We start from the raw sequence: 11,337 nt of genomic DNA, 5'->3' as shown, positions 1-11,337 counted from the left end.
TGAAAGAATATGGTAATCTTGCTGACTAGGAAATATATGTAAATGCTGTTACAGCTACCTGCTGTAAAATGTAAGTATCTTAAAGTAGTTAAATGACCAGATTGCTAATGCTACTACAGAAAAAGCTGAACAGCTGTCTAGTCTAAGTTTAAACACCTTGGTGCACTCCTTGCAATTAAATACTTTTATGCGCACAAACAAGAAACCAGGAAAGCATATAGAAAAATGTTTTGGCTAATATCTTCTTTCTCATGCAAATATGTGCTGTACATGTAATAAATATATTTGTTTGCTGGAAAATGCTCTTCTGTGCTCTAACAAAGTATTTAATAATGGTAGGTTGTATGTTTATTAAAGTGCCTAGTGGATATAAGTCTTTTAAATGTCTTAACTGAAAGTTTTGTAAGCTTCACTAGATGACGAAAGAACCTCACAAGCCAGTATCACATATTAACTTCAAGAATTCACTGAGCCCACAGTTTTTAATTCTATCAAATATTTCAATAACTCACATAACTATGGATATCCTCATTATCAGCTAAACAGGTTCATAATGGGGTATGCACAGTGAACAACAGAAGGAGAGGGCATTGCGGAGGGTCAATAATGAGGTTCAAGATATAACTAATCAAGAGTAGGGAACCTATTTTCATGGTCCGAAAATTATTTAACTGGTGCATGCTTTGAGAGCATAAACACTGAAAGGCTTGGATGGGGGGAAATAAGATAACAGAAAATGAATTATCATTGTTTTCCAAAAAAATAGGCTTTATGACGTAGTAGTAGAAAAGGATTTTTATGCCTGATCCTATGGGGGCTTTAGAAAAACAGACTCTTAGAAACAAAAGTCTTTTCCTAAAGACTTTTGTGTGTTGTAGAAAAGAGTCAATTTCAATAGTTTTCTTGGATCAGAGTGAATCTAAGGCTTCTTTGATCATATAAGACATAAGATCACCGATTCCATTCTTATAGCCACTGGAAAAACTGTGAAGACTTAATAGGTAAAGAAGAGTGTTCATTAGAAATAAGGCAGTTCAATCTTCAAATTCTTTATAATTCTCTTAAATAAAAAAGATATTTTAGTGAACAAATCTATTCTGAATCTACGAGTTTTTTTTACTGCAAGCTTTTAAATTCGTTTTCACAGTTTTTCAATTAATCATTTTGTATAAACACAGCTTTCAATATCAAAATTCAATGTGTTCATGTAAAACAAAAAACCCGTAGCATGATTATAAAGAATTTGGTGAAGGGCTAGCACATTCAGACACTCAAAGGCAGAGACTGAGGGAAGCAATGGAAAGATACTGAATTGTGCTGGTGGGAAGCACAAACATATTTGTGGTAAGTGGGACAGATGAAATCTCAACTGGAGATGTTTAGCCTTGCATTCAGGAGGATGTGTGTTATCCTTAGAGTCTGACTTCAGATTCCTGGATGGATGTAGTCATGCTCAAATTGATGAAAGGGGAAACAACACCCCATTTTCAGTCTTGCATAACCAACTATGATTGGGCTTCTCTTTACTATCCTCTCTCACTGCTAAAGAAATGTTGAATTTGCCAACTTCAAACATGGTAACAGTTGTGACGAAACAAAAAAGCAAAATACTTTGAATACAACAGCTGTGCCAGAAGAGAAATAAAAAATATTAAAATCTGAGGAGACTAAAGAATTTCTGCATTAATTTGAGATTTTGTTTTTGGCACTATGAATCCATTTGGTAAGTTAGAAAAGCCATTCTGGCAATGTTAACGTGTATTAAAATGTTTATACATTCCAACTTTAAGTGTAAATTTAGCTTCCAGCAAATAAATACAACAGCTGGTTTTCACTTCTATTGGTATTTTGATTCTCTTATTAATTAGTTTCTTTTTTTTTTTTCAGATTTTTAAATTGATTACAACATGCTCAAGTAGACTTTCTAGTCGATTCACCCAAATTCCAACAGGAATTGGTTTATAAATTGGTTCCAACTGGAACTGGTCATTTGGAATTTCCAGCATGGGAAATTGTTTTATATGTGCCTTGATAAGTACCCTAAATTACAAATTGATGTGTCTAAATCTAATGAAGAAAACAAAAGGTACTGCTATGTAAATGTTGCACTTAAAAATATCTGTATGATTGGGCATCCGAGATCCATCTAGACTTAAGGGCATAATGTACATTTTTTTGCCCCTTCTTAGCATCAATGACAGCAGCCCATAAGCACAGTCAGTACTGTGCTGCGCTTGCCACGTTAAGATGACTGGTTGTATCCTAGCAGCGCTATGGCAAATCGTCAACAGATGAACTTTTTGTTTGTTTCTGCAGACTCAAAGCCTATGTCGAGAATCATGGCTATATCCCCCGGGAGATCCTCGGTTCCTGTGAGGTTTGTAAGTGTCCTGGTATGAGTCAGGATAATCTTCTTCCACCAGAGGGTAATGATCTCGGCTATGCTGGGAACTGGAAGACAAGCGGTTCCTACTCTTCCGAGCCCTTTCATTGTGATAATTTTCATCAGAGGTCATTAGACTTCGTCTTTCAACTGGAGAGTTCTCTGTGGAGTGGTTGCTGTGCCTCAGACGCTGACTCTAAAAATATCAGATGGTTCACTGGTTAAATCACATCCGCTTTGTTCACATAGAACATGCAAATGTATGTACAACAGAAGGATCTGTACAATAAGAAGCTAAATATTTGACTTAATAAAACATTCTGATGTACAAATGGTCTGCTCGAAATATCTGGTCTTATGTATTTGGTATACAACATGAGAAGAGGCTTAAAGTGCTGGTAGTTTGTGAATTTTAATTACATAACACTGCATACTTATGCTTCCTATGAAGAATATAAAAGTGAAAGTTAACTGCTGAATGAAATTTAGTATATTTAGGAGAGCCTAATAATTCCACTTCTATTGCAAAAATGAGGATTATTTTACTATTGGAAAATAAGTTGAAGTTCAGAATATTATCTGCTATTTTTTCTTCCTCTCTTGAACTGATAAAAGCTTCCTCCTAAAGTCACATACTTCTTTATCTAGTTGAATGTTCCTTATACCTTTTAAAAATATTTTAGTAAAATTATGATTTGTACTGCCCATAAAGTATGTTTCTACATCCTACATAAATGCAAGACTCAGCAACATTGTCTCCAAAGAAGTATACAATAAATTGAAGGCAGCTAACTGATACATTTACAATTCTTGCTTCCTCCAACTGAAATGTCCAGGAAAAATAATCCTCAGAATATAAATTTCTCTGATAACATGAAATTAATATCTTCAGTCACTTATTTAAGTGCTCAGTAAATGCTGTTAACATTTTTCTTCAGATCTCAGGAAAACATGTATCCTTAGCTGTGCCTACCTGCTTAAGTAGGTTGCCTCAGTTAAGAAACAGGATACTGATGAAACCAAAGACCAAGGTGCATTTTCTCTAAAGGATACTCACCTTCAGCGGGAAACTCATTCAACAGTCACAGCCTCTGCCTCTAGCCCCAACTAGGGGTCTAACAATTAAGTGCCCATGGTTACTAGGAGAACTTGGCCCCAGAACCAAGGGCACCACGTTAACTCAAGTGGGGGAACCACTCCAGGTGGATGTCTGAGAGGTGCTAAGTCAGGAGTGTTATATTCATAAACAAAGTACATTTCATCTCTACCAACTTGTGTAGGTGGAATCACATTGCTTCATTTATCCATTTCCCCTCCCACAATATATAGCTCGGAGCCAACTCTAACTGGTCAGTGGATGTGCCACGCTCAGGTCAGCATGCAGGTGGTAAAACAAGGAAAGAAAGAGTCCCAGTGCCCACACATACACTGCATATTATAATAGGATGTTTCCCAAGTTCATTTCCAGCCACAAAAACTATTTATTTATGTGGTAGTTCTTTTTTTTTCTTACAAAGATGTAGCTTTGTAAAAGAGTAATAGAGTTCTAATAACATTTCAGAGAGTGCTATTTATCTTAGAGTTAACACTACACAATCTACATTATGACTATCACAACCCATTAATACAATACTCGTCACGATGCAAGAGAACTCGACTGACAACCATTCTTCAATCAGCTGGGGGTCTGGCCACATTCCCACAGCTGCTTGGTATCATATAGATTCATATGATATATCATTCATTCATATTCATACCAGATTCACTTCATATTATAATGCCTCTGGCTCCCCACATCTGGCCCTGAGCACAGCACCTGAACAGCAAGAGAGCGAGCCTCCTGATCCTGCATTCATCCCCCATTCCCCTAGAGGCCATAGGTGATGGCCAAGGTGGGCCTTGCTAACCCCTAAGAAAACTCAGAGATCTGTCACTATTTCCAGCCAAGATGATTCTACTCTGCGCATTCTGTTTGCACATGGACAGGCCCTGCAGCCTGTGGGGCGGGGTTAGGTAAGATTGGTCATAATGTCTGTCTCTCCCTCCTCACTTAGCTGGTCCTGTGCCTGACAGCGCCACCACTGTCTAATACTGAAGAAGTGATGTGGAGAAGTAATGAATAGACCCCTGACTAGTAGGTAGTAAGTTTCATACAGGGTTTAGACATAGCAGAGATGAGTTCATTTTTGGCCAACACTAGCACTTGTGGGATCTTAGTTCCTGAACCGGGAATCGAACCCTTGCCCCTTGCATTGGAAGCGCAGATTCTTAACCACTAGACCACCAGTGTAAGCAGAGGAGGGATGAATTTAAGTAAAAGTCATTATAAATGAACACAGTACCAAGTTCTAAGGAAAAGGCCATTCTCTGGATAATTCTGTCTAGGGTAGATCATGACTAGGTAATGCATTCTGTGTGTGTTGTGTGTGCTTAGTCACTCAGTCGTGTCTGACTCTTTGCAGCCCCGTGGACTGCAGCCCGCCAGGCTGCTGTGTCCATGGCAATACTCCAGGCAAGAATACTAGAGTGGGTTGCCATGTCCTCCTCCAGGGGATCTCCCCAACCCAGAGATCGAACCTAGGTCTCCTGCACTGCAGGCTGATTCTTTACCATCTGAGCCACCAGGGAAGCCCAGTGCTTTCTGAGGGTACAGTAAAACAGTATATGTGAAAGTGTAAAATATCTGTTTGAATCTGCAGCCAAAAGATGCGAATCTGAAGAATTTTTTTGCTAATACTTTATAGCAAGTATATGAACCAAAGTCATTTGAGTGCGTAAAATGTAAAATAGTCTATATGAGTAGCCACTACTTTAGACTTTTTGATATAGTAACGTACACGGTTCTCTCTTCAGAGTAAGGACAATCCCCATCTCCATCTCAATCGAGTTTCCTATAGAAGCTTAAATGTAAGGTTGTAAAAGCACAAGTGACACTACCTGTAACCCAGAAATTGCTGTGGGATATGGCGAGAGTGCTGTTGAGCCCAGGTTCCTTCCAAGCAGTGGGGTCATGGGGGTGCTACCGGTCGTGTGGGTGGCACGCCAGTAGGCCTCAAGGTACTCTCCCAGGTGTTCACACGCATCCTCCAACTGATTCTCATCTAGTATGACATCGAACATTTCCTGCAGATAAAAAGAAAATCCATTTTATTTATACTTCAAATGTTAGACCATGAAACCTGAAATTCTATTTCATGCAGATAATGTTGTTTCTAACGTCCAACAGCAAATATCAAATTTGAGGGGATGTACCGGCAGTTCCTAAAGTTAAAGTCAAATAAAGAACTGCAAGGTTGACCATGTACAAATTTGGACAATGACATAAAAATGGGAATGCTCATTAGATATCTGGATCTTTCATTATTTAGGGGAAAAAAAAAGATGAGGTACATAAAGAAGAGTTCTAAGTAGAATATAGTGAAAACACATATGTGTTTACATCTTTATCCATATATTCCTATGGATACTTACTGAATATTTACTTACTTCAGAATATGAGAGAAGCAAGTTAATGGCACTGAAAGAGGAGTTCTAAAAATGTTTCAGTAACAAATGTATCACAGGAATAAACATTTCATCTCGCAAATTATGTTGGAGGAAATAACATTTACTTGGGTAATTTTATTTTTTAACATTTGTTTACTTATTTGGCTGCACTGGGTCCTAGTTGTGGCCTGCAGGATCTTTTTTTTTGGGTACACAAACTCTAGTTGTGGTGCGTGGGGTCAGTAGTTGCCGCATGCTGCCTTAGTTGCTCTGCGGCACGTGGGATCTTAGTTGCCCAACCAGGGATTGAACTCACACCCCCTGCACTGCAAGGCAGATTATTAAGTACTAGTCCACCAGGGAAGTCCCTACTTGGGAATTTTTAGGATGTTTGTGAAATGATGTAATCTCTCTCATGATAAAACAACACGACAGGTAAAGGAGTAGTAGTAGAAAACCACAGTATAGTCTTTCTGCTGCTAGAGGATAATTGTGTGAAATAGTTAAACAGGAATAAGACCAAGGAATAAGTGATTGCAGAGGTAGTGGTTAGGGGTCGGGGAGGGGTCACACAGTGCCTGGTGTCCATGTGTCTGTCACTAAGGACTTGGTCCGACACCTGTTCTATAATCTGGAAGTTGCTCTTCTGCTCCGTAGGAATAGAGTGGCCCCTCTGTCGCTGCAGTGTGGTTGGGAACACAGAGAGAATATAACCGGGACACCAATTCTCTGAAGGGTCAGCCTCATAGAGATAAAAGCCATTACACAGGTAAGTGAGAGTACATCCTTGACTTTCAGCAGCTGAATCCACACCTTGCCTGCTGCACCACTTTACCGCCCCCATGTGCTTTTTCACAAGCTCATTTTAGCCAAAGAAGGAGCTTCCAGTACTGGATTCAATGCAGGGTTGCTGCCACCCAGACTTGATGCTGCAGGTGGATTATCGGTTTTCAGCAACTGGATGGCTCTGGGTTGGTGGGGGGTCAGCTGACTCACTCTCATCAATGTGAGGGCTCCCTGAAGCAGAAGTCACCATGGAAACAATCTCTCTCCCAACATTTACTCTTTGAATGTTTCATCACATCAATCTTTACTGAACATTTTGACCCTAATTTGCAAGGCAGTGAGAAGTATTTAGCAACTAGGAAATAATAAGGTGACTTCAGTCTAAGCCAACTGGTGTTTGAGAAGAGAGCCAGCTGAAGTCATGTAGAAACCTTTCCCCCATAAGAATGCCTATTAGTGGATTTCAGATGGGTTTTTGCATATTTTATTCATTCATAAAATATTTACTTGATACCTATTCTGTGCTAGGCATTGTGAGTATACTGTGGCAAAGAAAACAGACTCCACCCTTATGCTCAAGAAGCATTCACTCTGGGTAAGAGAAACGTATTAAAATCCATAATAGTCTATGCCACACTGGGACTTCAATTCAGAACAACAGAGACTGAACCATTGAATGTTCAGAATTGCAGCTTAAAGTTATGGATATAGAAGGAGGTGCAGAGTGATATGTGAAAGTCAAATTTATGAGGGAGGGGAAATTATGAGTAAGTCAAAGAATTCTATCTGTAGAGAGAAGAGAATAAAATAGAGAGGAGCAAAAGACACAATGGAAGAGACCATACAGTCCATGAGAGAATGAGAAAACAGTTAGGTCCACAGTGTCAGTCAGCATATATCCTTGTAATAAATCCTCTTCCCACTATCGCAAATCAAGCAGGTATCTGTCTCTTGAAATCAAAAGCTCCCTCCTAAACCTAAACCATCAACCATAAACCTAAACCATCAACGGTTACAAATGTAGACTCTGAAAAATGTCCCTAATGCTCTGACATACACGTTGCATTCTCTGATGGCCTTGCAATGCTAACTTGAATGGAACAAAATCAGCCCCATCCCAGAGGGTGTGCATACACTTAGACGAGACAGGAAGAAGAAAGAGGAACCTGGCCAGCACAAAGGACCACTCTGTCAGCCACTCCAGGCTAAAACTGGCCACAAATTCCAGACTGTATTTCATCTGGAGTCTGCTGTTTATATAGTGTTATTGATGTTAACTGTATAATTCAATTACATAAATCTCATTCTATAATATGGGATCTCAACAACGTGTAGTCTCATGTACACACTGCTCTGTTTAAAAGAAACCACCACCAAGGTCCTACTATATATAGCACAGGGAACTGTGCTCAACATTATGTGGCAGTCTATATGGGAGGGAAGTGTGGGGGAGAATGGATACATATACATGTATGGCCAAGTCACTTTCCTGTCTGTCTGAAATTATTACAATGTTGTTAATTGGTTATACTCCAATATAAAATAAAAAGGTTTAAAAATACAAAAATAATTAAAATAAAAATTTACAAAGCAAAACAAAAACAAGCGAAAAAAAACCCAGAAACCAAAGAGTAGTCTCAATAACTCTTGCCTGGAAAATCCCATGGACGGAGGAGCCTGGTCGGCTGCAGTCCATGGGGTTGCTAAGAGTCGGACACAACTGAGCGACTTCACCTTCACTTTTCACTTTCATGCATTGGAGAAGGAAATGACAACCCACTTCAGTGTTCTTGCCTGGAGAATCCCAGGGATGGGGAAGCCTGGTGGGCTGCTGTCTCTGGGGTCTCACAGAGTCAGACATGACTGAAGCGACTTAGCAGCAGCAGCAGCCACAGTCTCAACAAGTCATTTTCTTGTTTTCATAAACTCTCAAGTTAATGAACCATCCAGAGACACTTGGACTACGGGTTCTAATTATCACAGTCAGGACTGCAAAGCCCAGAGAGGGCAAAATGTGGTAAGGAGCACCCATTGCAAAGCATTATTTGAATGAGATTTCTATCTTCCTGGCTATTCCACATGTTATTAATACATTGTATTAATAACAATGCAGACAGAATTAAACATACACTGAATTACAAGTAGTTTAATAAAGTGCTTTCCTTTGCCAATGGATAGAATTTGTATGCATCAGCACATGGCTGTTTGCTAAAGTCTCATTCATTTCTAGGAAACTAAGCTTTTGCACTGCTAAAAAGACAGCTATACGATGGAAGATGATTTGAAATTGCTTTTAGGCTTTCAAAAGCACAGAGCAAAGCAAATTTCAGCTTTTGAATGAATACTGACATATGCAGCTTATTCCCAACTAAGAGGAATCTCACAGCCTTGGTATCTATGACAATTTTTCCTTTCAACTGTTTAGGAAATAACACAGCTGATTAGACCAGAGTGTTACAAAATGAGGATAAGGCAGGAAAAAATTTTTTTAATTATACAAAGAGAAATTCAAAGAAAAGCAGACAAATGAATTATGCAAACCAGCTCTGCCAATGTTTCTTAAGTTTAAAGGTTCAAGTGCAGTTAGCTCTTCACTGTGTAATATGTGAGGCCTCCGGTATGGGATATGGATGCAGAGAGCTATCTAATCAGAAGAGGGTGTGGGTAATGGGACAGTCACAGGCAGTGAGGGGTTATCCACTCGGTGACACCATGCCCTTGAGACTGCTGGAGATAGGGGTAATGCTGAGCTGTTTTCAAAGTACTGACACGGCACGCGCCTCTGACATTCTGTGATGAGATATTTTCTTCAGCTGAGCTGAGCAGAAATAATGCGGCTGCCAAAGTAAATAAGGAGTGAACGGAAGAGTCAAAACAAGTCACCAGAAAATCAGGCAGAGGAGGTCCCTTTTCTGGACAACCTCTTTCAGAAAAATGAAAACACTGAAGCCTGAGAAATAACGAATGAAAAACATGCCTCTAGCTTATCCAGTGGTCCAGAAATCAGAAACGGCAGGAAATAAAGGGAGAAAGATTGAAGATGAATATAATAGGAATGAAGAAAGTCTGCAATAGCTTTTTTAAAATAATTTAAGTATGTAAAGATCTGTCTAGTTCTTCATTCACGGAGTATCACATACTTGCCCAAGGAAGATATCTGAATTAGAGCAACCTGAATTAGAGCAAGCCATCCTGGTTTGCCTGGGACCGAGTACTTCCCAGAAGTACTTTGAGTGTGCAAATCTGCAAATCTGCAAAACTGGGGAGAATCGGAAGGTAGGTCATGCTGGTCTTCAGAAAACATGGAGTACTTTTCAGTTACTACACTGAGGATTTCAACAGGTTCCATTTCTTTCCTTTACAATACATTCTCCTGGGTGGGAGGATATAGAGAGGGAATGGGCAAGTCTTTATGACTGTGAAATGCATACTTTCTAGCAAAGAGGGAGAATCTCGTTAAAACAAAAATAATTTCTAACATGTTTTATCTAGGAGTTGTTGTTAAATGTTTTAAAATTAAAAGTTTATAAAACTTAGAAATGAATGCTTCAGTTGAATCCTAACTTTTTTGTTAAATTGGTACAGCACTAAGTAGCCAGGGGATTAAATATATATAAACTCTCCCATGGTATAAGCATTGCTTTCATTGATTTGTTGTGCAGAGATAGAACCTCACATGGGGCATCTTTCCTAGTTCTAAGTGGAAAAAAGAAATAATAGGGGCGAGCATAGTTTTGCCTCTTTATTATTGGAACATAGAGATCTTTAATTTGCCACCACGTAAAAAAATGACTGGCAAGCACTATTCAGTGAAATGAAATGGCTGAATGGCAAATAGGCAATGCTAATTATAAAATAACCAGCCAATGTTTCTTTCATGTCAGAACTGCATTCTTTATATTATTAAAGCTTTGAATTCCTGAGTACTCAACTCACTGGTCAACTAGTGATAGGAAACTCTAAGTTAAAGGGATTTTGAAAGATTTAGGAGTACTTTGGGGGATAAAGGAAAGCCTACCAATATCATGTGGCTCTAGCAGTTAGTTTCAGGCACAGTTTCCACTTTAATGAGCCAAAAGGGAAACACAATCATAATTCCTACCACTGATCTGTGGGGAAAGCAGGAAGGTAAAGAATATGGTGACTTTGATACCTTTTAGTTCCTCTGTTTTAATGATCTATGACTTTCATTCTCAACCCAAACACATTTTCCTCACCACACCCATGCATACTGTTCATTCTTTTTTTCAAAAAAATAGATGGTTCTGCTTTTTATTTATTTATCTATTGGCTGTGCTGCCCAGCTTCAGTTCAGTTCAGTTCCGCCACTCAGTTGTGTCCGACTCTTTGTGAGCCCATGGACTGCAGGCCTCCCTGTCCATCACTAACTCCTGGAGCTTGCTCAAACTCATGTCCATTGAGTCGGTGATGCCATCCAACCATCTCATCCTCTGTCGTCCCCTTCTCCTCCCACCTTCAATCCTCCTCAACATCAGGGTCTTCTCAAATGAATCACTTCTTTGTATCAGGTGGCCAAAGTATTGGAGTTTAAGCTTCAGCATCAGTCCTTCCAGTGAATATTTAGGACTGATCTCCTCTAGGATTGACTGGTTTGATCTCCTTGCAGTCCAAGGGATTCTCAAGAGTCTTCTCCAACACCACAGTTCAAAAGCATCAATTCT

General features: G+C 39.3%; 1 protein-coding gene across 2 annotated transcripts in view; it reads right to left on the bottom strand.

Annotated features, from left to right (window-relative positions):
• Positions 1 to 2,318: 2,318 nt before the first annotated feature.
• CACNB4 (calcium voltage-gated channel auxiliary subunit beta 4) overlaps positions 2,319 to 11,337 on the bottom strand; it is a 270,917-nt gene continuing 261,898 nt past the window's right edge. For both annotated transcript variants that reach the window (XM_068966818.1, XM_068966819.1), the window contains exons 13-14: positions 5,321 to 5,506; positions 2,319 to 2,579 (exon numbers count right to left, since the gene is read on the bottom strand). In XM_068966818.1, coding sequence (XP_068822919.1) covers positions 2,319 to 2,579; positions 5,321 to 5,506 — 447 coding nt within the window. The remainder of the gene's footprint in view (positions 2,580 to 5,320; positions 5,507 to 11,337) is intronic.

Source organism: Capricornis sumatraensis, chromosome 3 (genome assembly GCF_032405125.1).
Source record: "Capricornis sumatraensis isolate serow.1 chromosome 3, serow.2, whole genome shotgun sequence".
Taxonomy (NCBI): Eukaryota; Metazoa; Chordata; class Mammalia; order Artiodactyla; family Bovidae; genus Capricornis; species Capricornis sumatraensis.
This window is presented reverse-complemented; position numbering and strand designations above follow the sequence as displayed.